Source organism: Juglans regia, chromosome 12 (genome assembly GCF_001411555.2).
Source record: "Juglans regia cultivar Chandler chromosome 12, Walnut 2.0, whole genome shotgun sequence".
Taxonomy (NCBI): Eukaryota; Viridiplantae; Streptophyta; class Magnoliopsida; order Fagales; family Juglandaceae; genus Juglans; species Juglans regia.
This window is the reverse complement of record NC_049912.1, coordinates 24,877,463-24,904,436: the sequence shown is the minus strand read 5'-3', so window position 1 is coordinate 24,904,436 and position 26,974 is coordinate 24,877,463. Positions and strand designations below refer to the sequence as shown.

The 26,974-nt window shown below is 35.6% G+C and overlaps 3 protein-coding genes across 3 annotated transcripts; 2 read left to right on the top strand and 1 right to left on the bottom strand.

Annotated features, from left to right (window-relative positions):
• The first annotated feature begins 7,705 nt into the window (after nt 1–7,705).
• Nucleotides 7,706–13,095, top strand: LOC109005061 (stearoyl-[acyl-carrier-protein] 9-desaturase, chloroplastic-like). Its single transcript, XM_018983828.2, has 3 exons — nt 7,706–7,920; nt 11,198–11,702; nt 12,213–13,095. Exons 1-3 carry the CDS (start codon nt 7,796–7,798, stop codon nt 12,771–12,773), a joined length of 1,191 nt encoding a protein of 396 aa, XP_018839373.1. The 5' UTR covers nt 7,706–7,795; the 3' UTR covers nt 12,774–13,095.
• Nucleotides 13,096–18,915: 5,820 nt separating this feature from the next.
• Nucleotides 18,916–20,250, top strand: LOC109004947 (non-specific lipid-transfer protein-like protein At2g13820). The gene is made up of 4 exons (XM_018983648.2): nt 18,916–19,371; nt 19,481–19,507; nt 19,677–19,736; nt 19,841–20,250. Exons 1-4 carry the CDS (start codon nt 19,035–19,037, stop codon nt 20,041–20,043), a joined length of 627 nt encoding a protein of 208 aa, XP_018839193.1. The 5' UTR covers nt 18,916–19,034; the 3' UTR covers nt 20,044–20,250.
• A 676-nt stretch (nt 20,251–20,926) lies between these two features.
• On the bottom strand, nt 20,927–26,480 carry LOC109005062 (proteasome subunit beta type-2-A). The gene is made up of 3 exons (XM_018983829.2): nt 26,169–26,480; nt 25,943–26,066; nt 20,927–21,448 (listed from the first exon to the last, which is right to left on the bottom strand). The coding sequence occupies exons 1-3, from the start codon at nt 26,324–26,326 to the stop codon at nt 21,116–21,118; spliced, it is 615 nt and encodes a 204-aa protein (XP_018839374.1). The 5' UTR covers nt 26,327–26,480; the 3' UTR covers nt 20,927–21,115.
• Nucleotides 26,481–26,974: the final 494 nt, after the last annotated feature.

Below are 26,974 nucleotides of genomic sequence, written 5' to 3'. Positions count from 1 at the left end.
TCTTGATCCACACATTTGATAGTTACCCAAAACTACTAAAGTTTTTTTTTTTTTTCGAATAAAGCCATGACTTCGATATTCATCAAGAATTAATAAATACATGTCTTGTCCTGTAAAATAAAACTATAGTAACCCTTCGGGCCATTTTCTATCCAAACTTTCTCTTCATTTACACTATAAGCAATTTTTTCTAAGAAACGACCTACCTTATTTCCTTCCCTGTAAGTATGTTGAACTTTCTAATGAGATTTATTTACCAAATTCCTCTAATGTCTTCTATTAATTGACCATTCCATTCCCAGTGCTCCTCTATGTTGTTAACTGCCCAGATGATCCCATAGCATCCCCATCTAGTACAACATTGCCAATGTTGAGCTCTGCACATGGTTTTAAAGCTCTCCACAAAGCTATGAAATCTGCTAAGGTTGGAGACGTGATCTATGTTTTTGACAAACATAAAGAGACAAGGACTTCCCCTTCTTCATCTCTGATAACCACCTGCTCCCTTCTTCTTCTTCTTCTTCTTTTTTTTAATCAAAAGCAGCATCTCAATTTACCTTCACAACACCTTCCACATAAGTATTTACTGAATTCCTACTCTGGTTACATTGGGCTTATTATATTTTGTTAAACTAGTCCTGGCTTGATTAAAGATTATGTCTGGACTGAGAAAATGCTCCTCTAACACAAATATGTTCCTTCTCAACCATATATTTCTCATGACAGTGGCTACTAACTCAAGTTCTTCATCATTCAATCTCTCTACCATTTTCTTCTATAAAAGGCCAACATCAACTTCACCAGAAAGACCATTTCTATACTGGACCACCCTTCTCTGCCCAGACATTTATAGTAGCTGAACAACTCCATATGGTGTGGCAAGTGGTTTCTTCTTCTTTCTCACATATGGGACAACATGGAACCTCCATTACCCTCATTTTAAACAGGTTACACCTTGTTGGTAAGCATTGTTAAGTGCTTTCCATACAAACATCTTAATCACCCCTGGAACATTCAACCTCCAAAGAGTTTTCCTCCCTTCTTTCCCTTTAGACCCATAGGATGATTCCCCACTCACTTTTCTCTTTTAGCTCAGCTAAATATGGTATGCAGATTTGACACTAAAAATACCATTCTTTGAGGGTGCCCAAATTTGCTTATCAAGAAAACCTAACTGACTAATGGGAATGCTGAAAAATAAGTTCAGCCTCATTTTCACTAAATATTTATTTCACTAAATCTTCCTTCCATCTTCCTTGACTCCCATCAAACAATTGTACCACCCAGCATCTGTTGTGAGCTTCTTTATTGGAGATTGAATTTTATAAGAGGTTAGTTTAGGGATCCATTTATCCTCCCATATTTTTATGCTCTGCCCATTTCCCACCCTCCAAACAAGCCCTTCTTTCAAAAGCTCTAGGGATCCCCACATGCTTCTCCAAATCAGTGAAGGGCCATTGCCTATCTTTGCTTCTAGCATATTAGTCTGCTTAAAATATTTGTCTTTGAGCACCCTTGCAGCAATGGAGCTAGGATTAGTTAGAATTCTCCAATATTGCTTAGCTAGAAGAGTTTTATTGAAACTCTCTAACTCTCTGAAGCCCAGTCCTCCACTACTTTTTTAGGCCCCCATCTTCCCTCAGCTCATCTATTTTATCTTCTTATTATTATCTCTGTGACCATACCAGAACTTTGCCATTAAAGCTACAAGTTCCTTATGCAACCAACCCCTTTGGTAGAGAAAACACGCTCATGTCATAGGTAGGAATAGATTGGATAACAACTTTTAACAATACCTCTTTCCCAACAGATGATAGAAACTGGTTCTTCCAATTGTTTATCTTAAGCCAGACTCTGTCTTTGATATCTCGAAAGGTATTGTACTTAGAGCTTCCCACCATTGTAGGTAGACCCAGATACTTTCCATAATTATTTTGCACCCTAGCTCCAAGCTTTTGCACTATTCTATCCCAGTCTTCATTTATGCCATTTGAGCTAAACATGATGGTAGTCTTATGCTTATTCAAGCACTGGCTTGATGCCTGCTCATACAACTTTAATATACTACTAATTTTCTGCCATTCATCCCAACATGCTCTCCCAAATATTATGTAATCGTCTGAAAAGAGGAGGTGAGTAAGTTTTACCCCTCCCCTTGCCACTGCCACACCCCTTATCTCCCCCCTTATTTATGCCTCATTAATTAAATTACTCAACCCTTCAGCACATAAAAGAAATAGGTAGGGGAGAAGGGATACCCCTACCTTAAACCTCTCGTGGGACATATCACCTCACCATGCTCCCCATTTATAAGCATAACATAAGTAACAGAGGTTATGCAAGCCATTATCAATTTAATCCATATGTAAAATGGCAGAAAAGATGTAGTGTGTCATAAGGGTTTCAACCATATAAAACCAAGCAGATTTTATATGTGTGCTTGTTGTGGACTTGTATGTGTTATGTGAAAAATGATACTAGAGTGATATAATGGTTTGGTTTTAGTCTTGTTCAATGGCTTGTTAGCATATTTGGAAACCACATGGCAATGCTCACATGTTCAATCTGTGTGTTGTTGTACTTAAATGTGTCTTGGGGGGTGATAAACTGGTGGTTTACAAAGGAATGAACTTTTTCTCTACAGAGGCAATCACTAGTTGTTATTAGGTCCCTATTTTTGTATGTATGATAGTGTTGCAAATTCTCTATGGGTATCAAACTTTATCTCCCTTGATGTAGACTTGGTCTTAGTAGGTAAGAAACGATGTGTATTGGCTAATACAGTTCATAACACTGTTTTTCCAGGTACTCAAGTGTCTCTTAGATATGTGGAGCTGGAAGAGGCTTTGCACCCAGATTTTGGGGACAAGAATTGGAGCTTCTACATCAGCAGCATGGAATTGTTTTAAGTTGTGTGTCTAGATCAAAAATATGTAAACCCTGTAGTTAGGCACAAGTATATGCTATGAATAATACAGTATGCATGTTGCCTTCCCTCCTGTACTTCCCACTTTGACCACATTGATGTATTTCCATGTCCTTAATTGACTGGTTAACCCAATGGAATGAACCTAATGACGTGTTTGTGAATATATTGTTGTTTGTGTTCCTATGGTTTTCAGGACTCACCAATTTTCCCAGTAATTTGGACATGACAAGAATGGAGCAACAAGGAAAACTTGTGCATGACATTCTTATGCTTAGTATTTGTTTATTAATTCACAACAATGATATATGACAATTACGAATGACTGCAGTTTGTGGAAAAAGTTAATTATATATGTTTTTGGTGGAAATAGACTTTTACTGACGGGTTGTTGTTGCGAGAATATAGCAAGTTTGCACCAAATAAAGAGGTATTGCTTACATGTATTGTTCGTGGAAATTGTTTTATACCAACATGCTATGCTGTTGGGAAAAGTTGTTTCCCTCACGTTTATTTCCACAAAATGTTTCCATCAGTTTTTGTATGACCCACCAATGTAATTCGTGGGAACATGTAATATTTCTCATGACTAATTGGATTTCTTGAGGCTTATTTGCGGCGAGCGTCATATCCTTTCTCCACCATTTAAGTCGTGGGAAAGAGTGGTTTTTTCCCACGAGTTCGGCTTTTCATTAAAAAATGTACTTTATGTCACGAGTCTCCCGTGAAGGAAATTGGTCAGTAAAGACCTTTTCTCAAAGTGTTCATACATTTTTTGATAATAGTCCCTCCCAAAAAAAACTAGTATTTGTTGTAGTGATGATGTTATATGTACAAAGTTACAAATACTCAAACTTTTTATTATTGTTTTAAAATCTTTTTATTATTTGTCATGTGTGCACGTGTTTTGCATTTTGTTCATCTCGATTCAAACTTTGATCTATTCAGTGGCCCATGCAACATCATGGCTCACACACGCTTAGGACTGTTCATCTGGATTTCGTCTCGGGAACCCGAGTATACCCGAACCAGAATCTGGGTTTCAGACTCGGGTCGGAACCTGGATCTGGTTAGCCAAGGTCAGACCTGAGTCGGAACTCGGATGAATCTGGGTAGTTTGAATGTTTTGATGTTTGAATGCTTTTTGGTTTGAAGCGCTGTCTTTTTTATTTCATTTGTTCTTGACTCCAGTAACTCAAAATAAGAATGTATGATTGAGTGATGTTGGGGTACTTCCAAGTGAAAATCGGACACAAGATTTTGTTTTAAATTTTTGTTGTTTTAACGAATTGGGGAACAAGCAAAAATGTTTTGTCATTAAAAAATTTTATGCCTAATGTGTAGATGTCCGAGGCTGATGAATGGGGGACACCTCAGGAGCAAGCTGCATTCATGAAGGAGCTGTAGTGTTTCTATAAGGAAAAAGCTCTAGAATTTAAACCCCCAAAATTTTATGGGGAACCATTAAATTGTCTTAATTTAACAATTTTTAGATCAAGGAAAGATGGACAAGTCGACAATGCCCCCTAAAGAAAGGAACAAAAAAAAAAAAAAAAAAAAATCAAAATATTCAAATTAAAAAAAAGGGAATCAGGTGTACCTGAGTTTTGCAACCCAGGTTCCGGACCGAGTCGAGAAAAAACTCAGCCTAAATGAATAGTCTTACACACGCTGTACATATAATTCTCCAATTGTCGTCGACCTCTTGGTTCCAAGACGAATTGTTGTAAAATGATTTGACGGTGACGATGAATCAAATGTGCCAATATCTCTTAAATTTATCCCATCAAATCCAATATTGCCTTAGTGGCTCAGGTTGCCTATTTCGGGCCCTGCTTCATCCACCAGCTCGTGCATATAGTAGCACTAAGGGTGGCAATATGTGACATGATACATGAACTCAACGCGAACACGATACAAAATTAGCGGGTTTGAATTTGATCTTAACGGGTTCGGGTCAAAACAAGTTGACTCGTTAATACACGATTTATAAATGGGTCAATAATGAGTTAACCTACTTAACACGAAATTAACCAATTTTGATCCGTTTAGAATTTATTTCAGAATTAAAATTTTATTATTGTTAAGTTATAATATTGTTATTTCTCAGTATGCTTAATTTTAGACCTATGGGCATATTTGTTATTGTATGGTTTGTAATATTGTTTTTATTATATGTTAAAATTTGAAAAATATCGATATATGTTTTTTAAAATATTGTGGTTATTAATAAATATATATTTTAACTTTTATGTGAAATTATGTTAATTTTTAGAAGTTTGACACATTTAACTTAATGGGTTGACCTATATAATTAAATGTTTATGACTTGACACGACACGAACATGATCCGAAAATACGATTTGTCACCCCTATAATAATAGCACCACTTTTTTTATTTTATTTTATTATTATTAACGTTAATGTTATCCTAAAAGCAGTTTGTGACCTGATGTTTGTACTAAACTTGTTGCATGTTTTTACACTTTTACTTATAATTTTATTTACAATATTTATTTTGTTAATTTTCTTTTAAAATTAAAATTTGAATTTCAAATTTTATGATTTACACTTTTTTTTTTTTTGGATTTACACCATATCTATAAGTATCATGTGAAAAAGTAAGTTTTTTAAAATTCTTCTTAAACACATTTAGCATTTTTCTTACTTGAAATAGATTATAGATTATACTTACTATTCGCATGGATAGCTTAAAATCCTCTTTGTCCAAAACTTCCCCTATATTTGAAGAAAAATAGGATATAAAATTCTCAACATTTAATAGTTGTGATTAAAAAGAAGATAAAATAGAACTTGAATGATTGGACAAATATTTCATATATATACATAGAGAAAATCTATTTATAAATTTTATTTTTTGCATACCCAACATATCACTGATGTGGAAGCTTTAGCACAACTTACTAACTATATGTTGAATCGGGATCTTCTCTTATCCTTTAATCAAATTAGTCGATCTAAATTTAAAAAAAATAATAATTTATACAATCTTAGAATATATAAACATTCGGCATTTATTTTGAAAAAATAAATAAATTTAAAATTCATAAGAAGACAAATTTAAAAGTAGATCCCTTTATTTTAACAAAAAAATATACACGAAATCTTCGTATTATATAATATTACTATTTTAAAAAAATATACATAAATTTTACATGGTAATTTAATAAGAATTGTGTAGACTTTTTAAACAATATGGTTTTCAAGTGAGTAATGAATGCCGTGTCTCTCTATATTGAATCGAGGGAAAGAAGGAGAATTGATATTTTCTGCCCACCCAACCAAGACTTTTGGCACCTGTCCACCGAACCAGACGGAAAGCGAGAGAAAGAGAGACAACAAACCAACCTATGCAACCTAGTATTGAACAGAGCTTTCCTAGTGGAAACCATGCAAACAAGAAAGCTTGCCAAGTGGAATACCCTCGCTCTCTCTCTCTCTCTCTCTCTCATGGTTTCGGCTTCGTTCGTCTCAATATAATCAGAAACGAAAATTATTCTTCGTTACATTATTTTCTCTTTTACTGTTTTACCCCGCTCCTGCTGGGGTATGTATATACATGCAAACTTTCTTCCATATATACATATATGTAATGCTAATTTCCTTCGTTAGTTGGATATGCACATATCTTTCATATGTATGTCATCTGATATGATGCATGTGATGGCATCATCATGTGTTTCTTGTACCATTAATAGGGTTTTACCTAATTTGTCAGCGGCATTATTCAGATATGATATTGCGGACCTAATTTGTTAGATACTGTGGACCTAATTTGTTAGAGTAACTTCGTTGGCTTGATCAAAGTTTAAGGATAGGCTAAAATTTGAATAATATGTACTAAAAATATCTCACATTAGATTAGATATTGTTAAAATAATTTGAATTTTAGCTACAATCATTCATCAAATATGGAAGACTACATACATGTAGGTTTGACAAGTGGGATGTGACATAAAATTCTCATCTTATATCATCTCATCATTATAATTTTTTTAAATTTTCATATAAAATATAATAAAAAATTTAATTTTTATTCTACTATTCACAAACCATTTCAACTTATCTTTAAATCAAAACCACTCTATATATTAGCTAAAATTTGAAGATGTATTTGGCCAAGTCAATAAGGATACTCTTAACGACATCATTTTACCTCGATTGTTAGGTTTTATTTAGATTGAGACAGCCTCTCAATTTATCTCATATAATTATTATAATTTTTAAAATTTTTTATATAAAATATAATAAATAATTGAAAAATTTTAAATTTCAAAACAAAAATAAAAATAAAAATAAAAATAAAAAATAAAAAATAAAATTATAATAATATTTTATTCAATTTTTAACTTTCATATAATTTTATCTCATCTCAACTCACTATCCAGATTTATTCAAAATTAGTTCTTAATTTCATTATAAATTTCAAAGGAAGATGTTATTAATTTTATATAAAAAAAAACTTTTATATGCGATGCCAACCAACGCTTTGATAGAGACGAGGCAATATTGTCAATCAATTTTTGAATTATTTTTTAAAATCTAAATAATAATCTAAAAGATTATAAAAGTGTACACTCTATATAGTGAGACAGAACAAGACCAGAGAATATGATATATAACACCAGCATTATTAAAACTTTCGGTGTAATAAATTGAAAAGGGTGATATCGTAGTTCCATGAAAAAGCAATGGCATTTTTCCTAATTTGTTTTTTTGGGTAACATTTATACCATGTATGCAGCAACTTAAGAGTGGCTCTCTTTCACTTCCCTTGCCTATAAATTGTCGCTCTCTGGGTTCCTGTGGAGGAAGAATACGGAAAGGAAGTTGCTGAGAGAAACGAAAATGGCTCTCAAACTCGGTCTTTTTACTTCTCAACCTCCAAAGCTGCCTTCTTTTGCTGTCCCACGCAAGTCCGGCCTCAGATCTCCAAAGTTTTTCATGGCCTCTACCCTTCGCTCTGGCTCCAAGTGAGTGCTTATTCGTTCAGTTTCTGGGCCTGTGCAAAGATTTCCACGCGTTCATTCCATTGGGATAATCTATGGATCTTTGTGTATTATTATTTTTAGAGATGTTTATGGATCTGGGTATTCGTTTTTTTCCTTTTACCCCATGATTTTGGCTTAAGCTTGCATATCAAATTTTATGATCTTATTGTTGGCTTCACTGTGAAATGAGTTTTTATTTTATTTTATTTTTTTATGCCTTTTGTCTATTTTAAATTACCCTATACGGGTTTTTGTTTCCCCTCAAACGATTCTCGGTGATCTTCAAGATGGTCCTTTATCTTTGCCTGATGTTTATCGTCTTCCAAATGCTGCTTTGTCAATCTGATCTTTCCGCTCTACTCGACTTTTGCTAATTCAATACGATGAATTTAATCTTCTCTCAGTTCCTTGTGGTGATTTTGCAGGTGGTTTACATTTTTTATTAGTGTCCCATAGTCTTAATTCAATTTCAATAATCAATTATGAAATGCATGCAATTTTTCTTTATCTGTGGAAGGAATGTTTCTTATGTGTGTTGAATGTATCAATTTTTCAATGGTTTCTGCTATCATCTATGGAGATGGTTGTTCTGTTGTTTCTGCTTATTCTTCTAGTGTAGTTAATGATTCCATATTTATTTGTGCATGATCCTGAATCTTCTTCTTGTTGTGTGATCGGTATGGTCTCCAAAAGCCAAGAAAACTGAAGAAAACTGAAAATGAGGCAGAATAAGCATTTTATCTTACACTTTTTAGTATTTTTTTAAGGTCTTCTCTGCTGTTGCACTTCTCTAGAAGACTCAAAAATTTGTTTTACCTCATATTTTGCTATATTCTTATCTAAGGAATGATTTTACTGACAACGAGACCTTATCAAATATTTTCCTGTTGCTTTCATTTTTGTTTGAAAGTTCTTTAAATTTTTCAAGACGATCCGTGTAATGGTCTTTAACTTTCATTGTGTGTTGTTTGGTGGTTTGATTATACTTTTGTAGTACCTGGTTTTCTATGTGAATTTTGATTTTGATGCCTACTTTGTTATCTTGTCGTCCTTTCAATTAGTTGGATGGAGGTAATTAAGATATTTATTATATTATTAATTTATTTCTGGGTGGAATGCCTGTTTCCATTTGTTTAGAGTTTTTTGTCTTCTTGTCTTTAGTATTTTTTCCTTTCCCTCTTTTTGGTTTGTTTGTGTAGGCGGAAATAGTTTTTTTAAGTCATTAGTTTTTAGTATATCCGTATTAATGCATGTTTAGATTTTTGATGTCTTATTTATCTTTGGTGGAAAATGTGCCGGAAAATTATGCTTTGCAAAAATAATTTGTCCATGTTTCAAATTTCCCCCATGAGTGGATTTATTTTTGAAGGACCATATCATTAGATTTTTTCAATTTATATTTATTTGTTTAATTGAATGGATGCATGAAAGCCCAGCTGTTGTTTTTTCATGTTTTTGGCAGCATTGTGGTTGTCTTTGGCTGGAAGCTTTCATGCATGTCTATACCCGGGTAGGATAGTGGCCCACGGTTGGACTTTGAGGGTTTTTTTCCTACTAATTACGTGTTTCTGTAAGGCTTTTTTTGTTCTAGCCCATTGTCTGCCCCCCACCAAAAAAAAAGAAAAAAATTCTTTCTCTTTATCACTTTTAAAATGAAGCCTGTTGAGATGATTACTTACAATCAGTTGAATTTCTTCTGTGTTTTTCTTTCTGGTTTGATCTTATATATCAATGTTTTAATCTTCACTCAATTTGAGCATTCGAGTTGGTAGGCCTGTATATTGTATACTGCTTCCTGTTTTGTAGCCCAACTTGGCCCCTTTCTTTTTCCTTCCTTGTAGGTCAATTCTAGGTCTATTTGGGGGTATTAGTTCCACTTTTATATAGGTGCATATTTGTGCGCATGTCCACATAGGGAGTTCGTTGGTGTTGTCTTATTGAATTAACATTTGTGCCTATGCATGTGCATGTAATAGGTAAAGGAAGGTTCTTCTATTTCTAGCTTTCAGGAATTTCCTTATCTTTTTTCCTTTTCTAGTTTGGTGTTCTCTTGTATACTCGTGTACTTGGTAACACATTTTTCTTTTGATGAAGATTTTGCATTACTAATTACAAAAAAAATATATTCACTGGCATACTGCTGTTACTTGGGGTTAAAATGTTCCTACCATATCTGTTTTTCAATTTTGTTGATGGTTTAAAATGACATATAATGCGTTTTCATCTGGTTTTTTTACAATGTGTTTTGTTGTCTTAATATATGGAGGCTTGCTGATGACACTTTTCTTAGATTAGAATTTAAGTATCTGAACCTAGTTCTGATCCTTTTTTGCATAGATTCTTTGGTATGCTGGTTTTTTTTTTCTCTCCTCATTTTGAAGCGGAGTACTTGTATTCTCCCTTTTCGTGGTTTTAATTAACTTTTGTAAGGGTGTAAATGAGTTGAGTTTGAGTGAGTAGTAAGTAGTAAGTAGCCAAGTTCTACTTGGGAAGAATCTGTGAGATCTTGAAGAGTACAACTAGCACATTATCTATTCAAAATTATTTATGGGCAGTCTTTTGATGGATCTTATGCGATGAACCATGCTGGAATGAAGCTTTTAGGGGTCTAACTAATTTCTTGTTTTGATGCTTTTCTTCGAGGGGAAAAAAAATGAATCTGTATGATTTGGAAGAGTATACAACTATCACATTATACGACTCAGTTCAATAATCAGGACCTTCCCTTTCCTTTATTTGGTTATCCATTAAAAAAAATTGTCTTTGCATTTGCAATTAAACAAATGCATTTGCAATTAATTCTTTCATTCATTACTTCTCCACAGTTGAAAATTTGAAGTTTTACATCCTTTTCTCAAACTCAACCCATGTCCTTAATAGATCTGATACCTCAACTTCCTTAGTTCCTGTAATGCCTTGTGCCAATCTACTGTATAACGTTCTCAGCACCAAATTAGTTTTTAAACGCATTTGCATTAGTTGGACATATGTCTCAAATGCGGTTGGACTAGTGATAGGATCTTGCGCACCATATGCATCTCAATTAATCTGAGTTGTACTACATAACTGAAGTTCCATCACATCAGTTTTCATGTACTGGATGTAATGTGTCATGGATGAACTACAAATGAGGAAATGCACATGTCCTCTTCTCTTGGGTCATTCTGAACCAGTGCACAATTTTGTGGCAGGTATCACCTGATTTTTTCCCCATCGGTTGCTAGGACAATCTAATACCAAATTCTTCCATTTAATGCAGGGAGGTTGAGAATTCAAAGAAACTTTTTATGCCTCCTCGGGAAGTGCATGTTCAAGTCACCCATTCCATGCCACCACAAAAGATTGAGATCTTTAAATCCTTGGAGGATTGGGCTGAACAAAACATTTTGGTTCACCTGAAGCCAGTCGAGAAGTGTTGGCAACCACAGGATTTTCTGCCAGACCCTGCCTCTGATGGATTTCATGATCAAGTCAAGGAATTAAGGGAGAGGGCAAAGGAGATTCCAGACGAATACTTCATTGTTTTGATTGGGGATATGATTACAGAAGAAGCCCTTCCAACTTATCAAACAATGCTTAATACCTTAGATGGAGTTCGGGATGAAACAGGTGCTAGCCCTACTTCTTGGGCAATTTGGACAAGGGCATGGACTGCTGAGGAGAACAGGCATGGGGACCTACTCAACAAATATCTCTACCTTAGCGGACGAGTAGACATGAGGCAAATTGAGAAGACAATTCAGTATTTGATTGGGTCAGGAATGGTGAGATCCTTGCCAAATATACTCAGTCTTGTCTCGAATCCTTGCATCACTTTATTTGTTTTGATAGTAGAAATCTTTGAATCACTTACAGTTGGTGTGGGTCCTTTGCAATTCATGCAAGGATTTCGTGTTCAGTGTCCGTAGGAAGACCATGTTTGGAACTTACGCAGGCCATTGGCTTGTTTTATGCATAAATGAATGTAAAGGTTTCAAGCACAAACACAAGCATGCATAGTTTGAAGGTTAAGTACATTGAATTACTTCACGGCCGATTACCTTCACTGGTTTATTGCTCCATATTTTTCAGATTGATGGGTACTTAGAACTGTATTCAATTCATGCTATGGTCCCCTAATTTGTCTTCTAATATAATGGTTTTGAGGAAAATACATATCCTTTCAAAAAAAAAAGAAGCAATTTACTTGATGAGTACTTAGATCTTCTTTTGTTATGTCTATCACTGTCCTTGCTTGATCCTTGACTTTGATTTCTTAATATCTTTTCCTGTAGGATCCTCGGACAGAAAATAGTCCCTACCTCGGATTCATCTATACCTCTTTCCAAGAAAGGGCAACTTTTATCTCCCATGGGAACACTGCCAGGCTTGCCAAGGAGCATGGGGACATTAATTTGGCACAAATATGTGGCACAATTGCCTCGGATGAGAAACGTCATGAAACTGCCTACACCAAGATAGTTGAAAAGCTATTTGAGATTGATCCTGATGGAACTGTCTTGGCATTTGCTGACATGATGAGGAAGAAAATCTCCATGCCAGCCCACTTGATGTACGATGGCCGTGATGATAACCTTTTTGAGCACTTTTCAGCTGTTGCACAGCGACTAGGGGTCTACACTGCCAAGGACTATGCTGATATATTGGAGTTTTTGGTGGGAAGATGGAAAGTGGAGAACCTAACTGGACTTTCGGCTGAGGGCCGAAAAGCACAGGATTATGTTTGTGGGTTAGCCCCGAGAATTAGAAGGCTAGAGGAAAGAGCTCACGGAAGGGCCAAGCAAGCACCCACCATTCCATTCAGTTGGATTTTTGATAGAGAAGTGAAGCTCTAAGTGCAGTACGGAAGGAAAAGGTCTTCTCTCCTGCATGTCCCTTTCCTTGAATCCTAAATGGAGTTGTGGAAGTTTTCGAGCTGCATTTTGTTTCTGATTCCATTATGATTTTCCACAAGTATGCACACTGCAGAGAATTTGTTGGGAACGAATTGGTTGTAGATACGGTTTTTTCCCGTTTGATGTCATAAGATATGTCTAGTAGTACTTTACATCAGTTTCTGTTCCTACACAGTTTATCAGTGTGAGAAAAACGTTTGTTTGTTTTTTTGGAAATTTTAATTCTGATGGCAATCTAAGATATAATCCACATTGATGTGTCCCCCCGCCCCCCCATGCCACCATGTGACCTCAGTCAGATTGAAAGAGTTGGTAATGATTGTGACCCTGGCCATCTTTTAGTTGAATTTCAAGAAATGGAGGATGGTTGAATGTTGATTGAAACTATTTTTACTCCAACCATGGACTCGTGGCGTTTTGTGTTTTAGGACAGGGAAATCGTAGGTGGTTTTTCTATCTATGCATGATCATAATAGCACATTACTATGGAAAGTGACGTAGATGTTGGGAAGCTCTAAGCGCTCTCAACTAGCTCCAGCAGGTAGAAGCTCAATAAATCCTTTGAATTGTGATATTTGTCCACAAAGCTAACATGCATCCTATAGTATCAAAATAATCAGACTGTGGTCAATGTACACAGGATTCTACTTGCTGTAGCTCAGCAGGTGGTGCTGTTGGTTCCGCAGGTGGCGTTGTATCTCTGCTGGTGTTGTTCCACTTTAGGTCAAGGGGAGGTGGTCTTGTGGCTTAGAAGGTGGGAAGCTTCCTTTAAAACTTCAGGAGATGGCAGATCGAGCTAATTCGTTCCCAAGAGAGTTGTATGTACTTGAGGCCTTGCCCGTTTCATACCATCGCTGTTCGATGAAAAATGAAAGTAAAAAATATGCATAAGATTTAGATTCTCTGGCGATTTGTTTTTCCAATGAGCTAGTAAAATTCAGCTAACGTATTCGCTCGGGACAATTAAGAGCTTTTGATCTACACGAAAGTACAACAAAAAAGGAATTTCTGACTTCAGCAATTGGCTTAGAGATAGATTGACACGAAATGTAGGTTTGAAATTGAAATAAACCGTAGGAATGAAATTCCTGAAACCTACAGTCAAATTGAAAACTCATCCAAGAAAGTTAAAATCAAGTCAATGGATGGAGAATCTAGATCCGATAAGAACTCGTTTCAAGAATCTAGATTATATTAAAATCTAGACCCGTTGAAGAACCTATCTCAATAACCCATATTATAAGGAGGAATGTCATAAAAATTGTGATTTACTTTTAATAAATTCAAAAGTTCAATCAAGAACAAGAGGAGTAAAACTCAACTCACAATGAATAATTCATCAAATTAAAAAAAAAAAAACTTCTTAAAATGAGGCAACAAAGAGTATTTAAACCAAAACCTAATTAAAACCCTAGCTAATAAAGCTCCATCTTCCAAAAACACCCCTGAGTGAATAGTAAAACTCAAATTTAAAAAAAAAAAAAAAACTGGGCTAAAAAAAAAAATCAAGAACAAGAGGAATAAAACTCAACTCACAATGAATAATTCATCAAATTAAAAAAAAAAAAAAACTTCTTAAAATGAGACAACAAAGAGTATTTAAACTAAAACCTAATTAAAACCCTAGCTTAAATAAAACCCCATCTTCCAAAAACACCCCTGAGTAAATAGTGCCGCGGTTACAGTACAACGCTACAGTAACTCGGCTACAGTATTTTTGAAACCTTAGTTCACTATAGTACTTTTTGAAACTCTAATTCAAAGAAATAATAAATTTTTCGACATGCCCTTGAATAGGTGCCCCCCTTAAGTCCTTCTCATAATAAATCTAATTATTCTAAACTAATAAAATAAGTCCTTTAAATGAGTTAAACAAGATAAAAGCCTTCAAGTGTCAAAAACCTTTAAGTCATGTTGTTGCCCTCTTTCATAGCTTGTATAAAATGAATCAAATCTGGATCTTTATCCTTCAAGCACATCTTGAATGTTGGGCTCTTGCTAGACTCGTCCCAAGTGGATTGCATTGCCTCATTGATCTTATTGATCTTCTTGGCTCTTGATCTTGTAATTGACCCATCTGGAACTTCCAAAAGATCTTTAAGACTAGGCCCACTTTGGTTCCCATCATTTCCCCTCTCCTCAAAAGGATTCGATCTCAAATCTCCACCTAGATCAAAAGGAAAAATGTTAGTAATATTGAAAATAACATAAACATGATACATACCTGAAAGATCTATTTCATATGCATTATCATTAATTTGTTCAAGAATTTGAAAAAATCCATCCAAGCTACTCCCGTCGTCAACATGTAAAGGCATTAAATCTAAAGGAGTAAATGAATCAAGTCTATAAACAATTTCATAAGGTAAGGTGAAAATTTAGTAATAGCATGAACACTCCAATTATATGTAAACTTAATGAATGACAAACAATACTCCCACAAATGTTCATGAAACACATCTAAAGTCTTCCTCACCCCAAAATGATCACTCCAATTATATGCAAGCTCAATGAAAGGCAAATGATACTCCCGCAAACGTTCATACAACAAGTCAATGAATGACAAATAATACTCTCACAAACGTTCATGCAACACGGCTAAAATCTTATTTACACCAAAATGATTCCTCAAACCAAATCCATGCACAAACAACTCATGCATAAGACTAGTAGGCTCACAAAGTCTATTCTCTTTAAACAAATATCAATCTAGTCTATAGAACTGACCAAACGATGCTTTTTTACGTACTCCATACACACTAGCCAAGCTATCATTATTAATATACAATTTCTTATCATATTTAACTCTCAATAACTTTACATCTAAAATGATGACAATGACAAGGACATACATTCTTGCTAAGGCATCAATCACAAAATTTTCCTTACCTTGTGTGTACTTGATTATATGAGAAAAGGTCTCAATGAATTGCACTCACTTGGCATGCATTCTATTCAACTTACATTGTCCATTTAAGTGTGTCAATGACTCATTTTCTTTAAAGAAATATTAGTTAGGAATTATCGCACCTGGCACAAAATCAATGTAGTGCTTTATCTCCCTAATAGATGGTAATCCACTAAACACACCACTAGGAAACACGACCTCATATTCCTGCAATAAATAGACAACAATACTAGGCAAAAATACGTCAAGTTCGTTAGTATTAAGATTCGCCTTAGCATAAAAACTCAATTTTCTCTTTATTTTTCTCCCACTTTCTTCACTCTCTCATTTCTTTCCACTCTCTTTTTCTTTTTCTGTCTCTTTTTTCCTTTCATTCTCTTTTTTCTTTTCACTCTCTATTTTTCTGTCACTCTCTTTTTCTTTATCTTTTTTTGAACTCTCGGCCTCATAATTATTTTCCAACTCGTTCTTTTTTTCCTTGAGGTCTCAGCCTCAATCTCACATTCACTCTTACTTTTTAGCTCAATCTCATTCTCACTCTTGCTTTTTAGTTCAATCTCTTTTTCACTTTTTCTTTTTTGATCACTCTCATTCTCACTCTTTCTTTTTTTTATCACTCCCATTTTCACTTCTTTTTTTAGCAACCTCACTTTTCAGTTTCAGTTGTTCCCCATGGACCTGTGTTGGAGTTAAAGGAACAAGTTTGATTGTTTTTCCATCATTTTCAAAACTGTACATGTTCCTTAACCCATCATGGATCACCTTTCTATCATACTTCTACAGCTTCCCCAACAAAATATGGCTAGCATACATAGGCCCTACATCACAAAGCACCATATCTTGGTATTTCCCAATTAAAAAAGAAACTAGCATTTGCTTATTTACCCTAACATTCCCACAATCACTGCAACTTGTATGGTTTAGGGTGTTTCAAGGTAGGTAAATTCAATTTCTCAACTAAAGTAGTGCTAGCCAAATTAATACAACTCACTCAAACTGCTGTTGCATGGCTTGCAACACAAATGATGAGTTATCTACCATCCCCTTTGGTGATGAGTCACTCTTATGAGACATTGTAATGTGCTGTACAAAAAGAATGTTAGTGGAAAATCTCACACACTCCCTTACGTGTTTACACTCAAATAATGACACTCCACTCGTGTTTCACTCTTAATTGACTTTTTATCCGATAATAGTCTCACACTTTCTTGCATTTTACCTCAAAAGTTCTCCCACTCAAGTTCTTTAAGATCTATTTGAACTCAATCAAGACAATGCAACATTGTTTTATCCCAACTAGTAATTAAGTCCAATAAACAATAACAAAAAACGATGAAGTAATAAAATGAGACGAAACTCAAGAAATTTATACGAGGGAAAAAGTAATTATAAAACAAGATACCAACTTGAAAGATGTATTCAGCCCCTTTGATGATAAAATTCAATCAACAAATGTTTTTCTTTCTTTTTGTTGTAACTATGTAGCAACCTTTGAACATGCTAACTTTTTTTTTCTTCTTCTTTTTTTTTTTTTTTTTCAAATTTTTTTTTTCTTTTCATTTCCTTTCTTTTATTTTATTTTATTTTCTCTAATTCAATCACAAACAACAATATTCAATTGTGAAAATCAAGTAATTGAATTCAAGCACACAAGAATTGACAATGAAATAGAAGAGAATCAATAGAACGACACTCTAAGCAATTGACAAACTTAGAAATACAAGAAACTCTAAAATTTTGAAACCTTAGATACTGCAAATTTCAGCCAAACAAAAAATCCTAAGAATTTCATCAGCTTACTTTTTGTTTTTTTTTTCCAACCTTATAACAATGAAGTCCTAGAATTAAATTTAAAGATGCAAGAATTAAAAGATAGAATAAGACTTGATTGGAACCTTGCTCTGAATACAAAATGATATGAACCCGCGGGAATGGAATCCCTTGAACCCATAATCAATTTGAAAACTCACCCAAGAAAGTCAAAATCAAGTCAATGGATGGTGAATTTAAACCCGATAGAAATTTGTTTCAAGAACCTAGATTATATTAAAATCCAGACCCGTTGAAGAACCTGTCTCAAGAACCCATATTACAAGGAGGAACGCCACAAAGATTGTGATTTACTTTTGATAAGTTCAAAAGTTTAATCAAGAACAAGATAAGTAAAACTCAACTCACAATGAATAAATTCATCAAATTTAAAAAAAAAAAAAAACTTCTTAAAATGAGGCAACAAAGAGTATTTAAACTAAAACCTAATTAAAATCCTAGCCTAAATAAAACCCCATCTTCCAAAAACATCCTTGAGTGAATAGTGTCGCGGCTACAGTACAGCGCTACAGTACTTTTGAAACCCTAGTTCGCTACAGTATTTCTTGAAATCCTAATTCAACAAAATAATAAATTTTCTAATATGCCCTTGAATAGGTGTCCCTTAAGTCCTTCTCATAATAAATCTAATTATTCTAAACTAATAAAATAAGTCATTTCAATGAGTTAAACAAGTTGAAAGTCTTCAAGTGTCTAAAGCCTTTAAGTCATGTTGTTGCCCTCTTCTATAGCTTGTATCAAATGAATCAAATCTGGATCTTCATCCTTCAAGCTCATCTTGAATGTTGGGCTCTTGTTAGACTCGTCCCAAGTGGATTGCATCGCCTCATTGATTTTTTTGGTTTTTGATCTTGTGATTAACCCATATGGAACTTATAAAAGATCTTTAAGACTAGGCCCACTTTGTATGTACTTGAGAGAGTTGTATGTACTTGAGGCTTTGCCCGTTTCATACCATCGTTGTTCGATGAAAATGAAAGTAAAAAATATGCATAAGATTTAGATGCTCTGGCGATTTGTTTTTTCAATAAGCTAGTAAAATTCAGCTAACGTATTCGCTCGGGACAATTAAGAGCTTTTGATCTACAAGAAAGTACAACTAAAAAGGAATTTCTGACTTCAGCAATTGGCTTAGAGATAGACTGACACGAAATGTAGGTTTGAAATGCTAGTCAAGATAGGCTACACGCCTACACAGATGGCACAACAAGCCGTCATTTCCATCTACTTCAAGCTACATTATTTCACAAAGATTCGTTAAAGTAGTTGAACTCCAAAACTAACTTCTAGTTCACCGAAGTTCCCTCACTTCTGTTACTTGGCCTCCTCTATCTATAAATTCCCAAATCCTTCTCTCACACAAACATCAAAGTCCCAAAACCCAAGCTTTTTGGTTCTTTCTCAACACCTTAATTGTCTCGTTTCTCTAACTCCTACCCCCAAGCTCAAGTTAGAAATTTCATATGGAGCTCCTTATGCCCTGTTCACGCATTGTTTTGATAATGGCCATGGTGGTGGTCTTGATTATTCCTGTTCATGGCCAGATTAGTACCCCATGCAACGCTTCCATCATTTCTAGCTTCACCCCTTGCATGAACTTATTAACAAATAGCACTGCAAATGGTACCTCACCAAGTGCAGACTGCTGCAATTCCCTCAAGTCCCTCACAAGTGGTGGACTGGACTGTCTGTGCCTCATTGTAACTGGAAGCGTTCCCTTCCAAATACCCATCAATCGGTCCTTGGCCATCTCTCTCCCTCGTGCTTGTAATATGCCAGGCATTCCCGTCCAATGCAAAGGTAGAACATTTGAAGAAAATATCATCAGGAATTTAATTAGGTGGATTTTATGATATTCTTTTGATGAACCTTTTGAGATACTAATGCAAGCTTTTTGTACCATTTGCAGCCTCTGCTGCACCTATTCCTGCTCCAGGTACTTATCTACTTCCAACTATCACTGGTTCTGCTTATTGTTAATGGCGTTTTTGTATGCCACACTTCAGAGGCCATAGCTAGTCAATATAGCACTTCACTGAATGTTGATTCTCTTCTTATTTTCTAGTTTTGCTTCTAGCACTAACATGTTTCAAAATGATTGGCAGGTCCCTTCTCACTAGGGCCAACCCTGTCCCCCGGCCTCTCACCAACTCCTAGTCCTAAAGGTACTAAGCAAAATTATTAGTCACAGTTGCACATACACAATGCCTTTTAGCTTTGGTGCCAATGATGCTGATGTTAATGTCGAATAATTTGTTTTCTTGGGCAGCTTCTTCTGTCCCGGAACCCATATCACCTACTCGGGCACCAGAATCCGACACAACACCCCTCACTCCACTAGCTCCAACAGTGGATTCCGAAGCTCCAACTGCAACTACGGGAAGCCGCCCGGTTCTGACCCCGTCAGCTGCCATTCCCTCTTACAGTCTCTCACCATCCTTCCTTCTACTTGTGTTAGGAATATTTATTTGAGCAACTGTTTTAGCCTGTTGTCTTTCCAGTCTGTATGTATGCTTTTGATTTGGCATTGTTGACGAGTACTCTTTCGAGGGCATGACTATTATTTGGGCTCCTTCAGATCATCGAGAGCCACATAGGATGATTATATTTTATGGGAGAATGAATTCTTTGTAAAAACGCATACATCAGTGGAAATAAATATTTTATTATTCTACTTCAGAAAACATGTCTTCATTTTTTACCGAGAGGAGTTCGATGGCTGATATGGGAATATAAGACAGAAGTTGCTGAGATTTTCTCTAGAGTAGGACAAGTCTCGGAAACCATATGAACTGTTTCAATTGGTTCCAATTCACCCCTGCAGCCCAATACAGGCATATGCTTCTGATGCAAAACTTGATATTTAAAAATTAAAATATCAATGGCTACTGAACCAATGTTGTGATTCTTTTCCACCATGATTCCTAGAGAAACATGACCAGATAAGAAGAATATAGAAAAAGGCAGCATGGAAATGATGTGGATTTTCAGTGCCCAACACAACACAAAAAAAAAAAAAAAATTCACTTCCTTCGAACTTCCTTCCCATATTTGTTTTAACAAATCGTGAATTTGAATATTTTTCATGAAAATGAAGTTTTAACAAATCGAATCATCTAATATCATCAGTCTTGTTCAGTTGAATTCTTTCAAGGATGCTGCATGCACCCCCGAAAACTTGAAACCTGAACACTGAATTGCTTTATTAAAGCATGAAGAAATGGGAAACCAGGGAAAAAAAGACACGAAAATAAGAGGAGAGCAAACAAGGTGTAACGCATATGCCTCAGACCATTTCTTTTCTTTGCTGGCTCATACTGAACGTAAAGCTATAAAACAAATCACACTTCATGAATTGTGGGAAGTACCATGAGAACTGAATAATGGCATTGCAAAATGTCTCGCTTGAAGAAAGAGATCGACAAAAGAGTTGCATTAATTATCCAGTCGCAATACCACTATCAAACACTACGCATCCAAGTTTATGGAGAAATTTAAAACACCCAACAACAAGGAGGAAAAAAATAACGACCAAGTAAAGGATTTAAGCTGAAGCCACATCAGCATCCTTGACGGTTTCACGCCAGGCATACTCCCTTGCTCCATCCTTGTCAACAATTTTGATGACAAAATTCGGCGGTGCCACGACCAGCCTGGATCTTATCTCGATAATGCACTTATCAACCAAGTCAATTGCTTCTTCTACTGACATGCGGCTGTGGTAGTGTCTGTCCATTGTGGAGAGTGAAAAATAGGACCCATAACCAAATGCACCCTTGTCGACTTTGTGTAGTGTAGCAATATAATCAATGTAGTAAAGAGATGGGCCTGTCTCCTTATCGTAGCCAGCCAGAAGGATATTCACAGAGTATGGGTTCTGAAAAAACAAATTTCACAAGTATATCGTCATTTAGAATCTCAACCACCTAATGATGCTCATTAGATGTGTATATGACCGCATGTGGCAACAGAAGCATCTCAGATTAAAATAATGAAAATAAGTTCATCCATACTAAGCATAGATTTAGCCACGAGTAGGGCTACGTTTACCCAGAAGTCATAGCCCTTTTTAAAAATCAGTTCAATCTTCATATGAAACGTGTTACCTAGGAGGAAACAAAGAGATAATCTTCTCTAGAATAGCCAAATATAGAGGAAATTCAAAGCAAAGCCTAAGTGCTCTTAGACAGCAGCTGCCAAAGTCTGTTCTCATAAGAGGGTAAACTTTAAACCTCTACTAACATTCTAGCATAGCCCTTAGTTACCACAAACTAAACCTTCATACTGGAAAAATTAAAAAACTACTAAAAACAATACTGAAATCCCAATTTGAACTAATGTTGCTCCTACCACCGACATATTTTCCCTATACTGTATTATAAGCATTAAGTTCCTTATGAAAAGGAACGACCGGAACTTTGAAGACCTTGATTCAGAACTCTTAATCGAGCTGATGGCAGTACCGCTCTCTAGATGATCTTAAAAGTTTCTCTTTCAATACCTTATTTCTCCAGGTTAGAGTAATAGACTTCAATGAACTTATTATCATGACTTCCTTGTATCTATCTCCTAGTTCCTAATCAGGTGCATTCTCTCATATACGTCCCGTGTACCTAGGCTATGCCTATTTTTTATATTAATAAAAAAATAACTATAAAAGAAAAGCTCCTAATGCAAACTCCAACTCGTAATGTCAAACAGTGCAGTTCAGCACCTTATTATCTTCACCATAAAACTAGATCCCACATGTCTTATTTTATACCCTAAACTATCACACAAATGAGTGCTCCGTAAAAGAAAATGGCAATAATCTTCCTGATAGAGGCAATTCTCCACATTATAGATCATAATTAGCCTAACCTCTCTTAAGAATAGTGAAATGAGAAGGAAAAAAATCAGATAACACAAGGGGTTTGATCTTGGGTCAAATTTTAAAAATTATGATGAGAGGGGTTTTTTTTATAAGTAATAACAAGGCAAAATTGATAATCAAAACCTCTATTCATAGAAGAATCCTCAATTTGACTTTAATTTCGTTATGATTATCCAATGCAAAACACCACACGAGAGACATAACACAAGAAACGAGTTAGATTTTGCACAAATAACTAAGCACGAACAACCAGTTTCACAACTCATCTAGAAAGTAAATATTTTCTTCCATAAAAATTTTACTTTTGCCTCATTTAGCACAAACCCTTATCAATCATTGTAACATATGGGTCCTAAACTAGGATTTAGAATTAAGATTATTATCATTATTATTTTTAGTAATGTTCTTATTTTTTTTAAGAACTATTTTGAGATAGTGATTTTTTTTTTTTTTTTGTGGGATTCTTCCACCCTTCACGCCCATATGCCTCTCAGTGTTTGTTTCCTACTTGGAGTAGTTTCCTAATTTGTAGACAAATTCAAGCTTCAAAACCCTAGCCTAAATCTTCTCTTTTTATTCACATTATTCCTCCCTCACGCCAACAACAACCAGGGCTAGAACCCAGTAAAGTCAAAGTTTGCTATTCAGAAAACCAGCCCTCACAGCCCCACCATGACCTTCCTCACAGCCACTAAGCAACCACCTCACCGGAAACCACCACAGAGCACACCGACGGTAAGCCCTCCTTCCTCCACCGCGTGCATTGACCCATAAACCCCTCTGTCATTTTTTATTCTCTCCACCATGAATAATAAAAACACCCATGTGTTGTTGCTCAGCCCACCGTCGACCACAGAGGATGTTGGACCACCACTGGGTAACCCAGACACTGCCGGCCAGCCAAATCTCATCGGATCCCCACTATCCCGGTAAGCCCACCTCAGAATCCCTCCATTCTTTTTCTTCCATCCCGATTCTCAGTCTAACAGACCACAAAATCTCTCTCTCTCTCAGAAAGTTGTGCCGCTGTCGACCTCGACTCACCACCACTGTCGCATTCAGCCTCCTCTCTTGGTGAGTTTGTCGCAAGGTCCTTCCCTCTCTCATGAGCTCCCTGTTTCTCAGCCTTCGGCTCCTCTAGGGATGCCTATTCCTCTGAAATACAAAGTGGGCCTTGGGCCTTAAGCCCATTCGGCCAGGAGCCTTGTGAATCTTTAAGGGCTGATTTACCGCATGGGCCTTGTCATATGCTGGGCTCTATTTTGATGCTTTTCAGAAACTAGTATATTATTTAAGTGGACTGGTTCTTCATGTGGGCAGAAACTGTTTTAGTGATTTTAAATTAGACCAAACTTTTATTTGAACCTATAAGTAACCCCTGAACTTATTTTCCAGAAAATGTTAAGGTGAAACTTATATCGCTGGGTATTAAATATGGTTAGTCTATAGCATTCGTAAACCTATTTTATGAAATTATTATTTACATTGTTATTTTATAGAATAGATAAAATATATATTTCTCACTAAAGTGTATTTAAATGATTAAACATGATATTATTGTTTTAATAGCTATATAATATTAGTATTTATTGAATTCAGTATGCAGATGAATATTTTATTAGATTAAGGCCTCGTTTGTTTTCACAGTTTATCTCAACTCATCTCATCTAATCATTACAACTTTCCCAAATTTTCACACAAAATATAATAAACAATTTAACTTTTTCAAATCCCAAATCAAAAATAATATTGAAAAAATATATTCTAACAATCTTTTATTTAACTTTCAACTTTCATCTCATCTCATCTCAAAAAACAAACGAGGCTTTCAAATTCATGATATATATTCAATTGGTAAGAACGCTATGACACGTTTTCTAGAAAAGTAGTAACATCTAGTAGTAACGCGCTACGAAGTGAGAACCAGGACGCAGCGCTAAGAGGTAAGTAGCATGATCATAATTATATGTGTGCAGTAATTATTCTGACCGTGCATGAAAAATATTATGTTTACCCACACTACGCTAAGAGCCAATTCAATGTGAGGCCCCTTTTCACGAATCTCAATGAATTACGATGATATGTTTGTGATGCTATGCTGGTATGGATTGTTAGATGGATGAGATGTTATGAAAATTACATGTATGCCATGTAATGTTCATGTAATATTCAGGTCATGTATGCCATGTAATGTTCACGTAATGTTTAGACCATGTTATGCCATGCCTATGTTATGCCATGTGGTGTAAGACTCATATTAATATGCCATGTATAATGTTATGCCATGCACAAGAGTATGCCATGCCAGGTAAATTCATGAAGTCAAACATGTTCTCATGCATTACGAAAGTTAGTAAGAAAACACATGAATGTCGAGTAAACTTTAAAATTGGTTTTATGTTATGGGTGGATGTGTAAGCCACGGGCTCAAGCGTGGTCCACCACATGAAAGATATGATGTTTTGAGGTAACAAGGACCCAAGTGTGCTTCACCACAGGTTATAATATGCGGTGCCACGGACTCAAACATGGTTCACCATATGTTAAGTGATAATACGGACCCAAGCGTGTGTATCACTACATGATATGATACAATACATGGTGCCACGGACTCAAGCGTGGTTCACCATATGTTAAGTAATAAAACAAAACCAAGCGTGTATCACTACATGATATGATACGTTACACGGTGCCACGGACCCAAGTGTGGTTCACCTCATGTCATGATATGTATATGCAGTCAACGGCAACTGGACCAATTCACACATGTAATGATGGCCACTAAATAAGTAAAAGACAAGATGAACAATTTATGTATGATTGATAGGAAATGCATGGAGTCAGTCACTCTTGCGTCATGTTACATGAAATTCCACGATTTTGTTAATTCCACATATGTTACGATACATTAAAGTTTTTACTTATAAAAGAAAACATTAAAGTTTTATTAATCAAGCCTAATGTTAACCCAAGTTAAGTTTACATTATGATGTGCTATTACTGAGTCTTCAACTCATTTCTTTTTCTGTCTTTATGTTTTAATGTCCTAGATGTTGATTGCGAGGACGCAAAGCTGGAGAGCCAGGAGTAGATTAGTTCAAAGACTTAGACTGGAATAAGTGTTATTTCCACAAGGACTTAGTTTATGATTAAAATATTTGAATAAGTGATCACCATATAGAACTAGTTTATGCCTTTTTCATTATGTTTTCAGCTTTAAGTTATCAAAGACTTTTATGTTAAGTTAGTTTGAACATTCAATAAATGAGGTATTTTCATGACTTCAAATTTCTTTACCGGGCAATATGTTATGAATGTACGTAATATTACTTACCTACGGGAATGGGTGTTACAATCATACCTTCCAATAAACCAAGAACCGACTTGAATCCCAACCCTAGGCAAGATTTAACCCCTAAACACATGCATATCATTTGACATAAACTAAGACAACCTAAGAATTAAGCGAAAAATAAATAAAAGAAACAACGCATATACCTTGCGCAAGGCGGTGGCGAGCTCGCCTCGGGTGAAGTTAGCTGCAGCGGCGGTGGTCAAAGGAATCCCATTTCGGAACTGATACAGAGCCACGTTCTTCTGTATGTACTCCGTGAATTGAACTCTGAAAGAAGAGTTTAAAAAAGAAAACAAAAAAGTTGAAACAAAAAAAACGAAATTTTCTTAATTATTTATCGATCAGATATTGCAGAAATGGAAGCGAGACCTGTCGCCGGGCTCGCCGCTGGCGGCGATGAGTTTATGAGAGTCAAGGACCATGATCTTATCCTCGTTGGACTTGTGCACCAGTATGCTGTGAACCGCCGACGTATCCGCTACCACGACGGCGAACCCTTCGCCCACCAGGCCGAAAACGCACTCCATTCTTCTTATCGATCCGGATCTACCCTCTTCCAATCTATTTCTCACTTCCTTTCCTCGGTTTCTGTCTCCGACTCTCTCGCTCTCTTTCCCTAGCTTTGGTATACAGAAGCACCTTGAGGAACAAGTTTTGGAGGGGATTGTTGGGATTTCGTTGGATGATAAGGGTACTTTAGTAACTGATGATCATGCGCTGGCCGGTTTGGGTTATTTGGGCTTGTAGAATGGGCCTCGACTGTTGAGCCTCACTCACTAACAGTAACGGTCCTATTAAATCTCGGCCTAGAATCTTTTTATTTTGCAGGTTTAGGTTATGTGGGCTGGTAGGATGGGCCTCTACTGTTGAGCCTCACTAATTGATACCTGATAAATGTTAGTGATATATGAGATCTTAAATTATTTGAAAAGAATAAATTCTTACTCTTTATAATAGTTTTGACCATGCTCTATTATATATTAATCATATAGGCCCGATATGGCTTGGGCTTCCCTTAAGGTCCCGTTTGTATTTGAAAAATGTTTAATCTCATCTTATTATTATAATTTTTTCAAATTCTTACACAAAATATAATAAACAATTTAAAATTTTCAAATCTCAATTTAACTTTTTCAAATCCCAAAACAATAATAATATTAAAAAATAATATTATA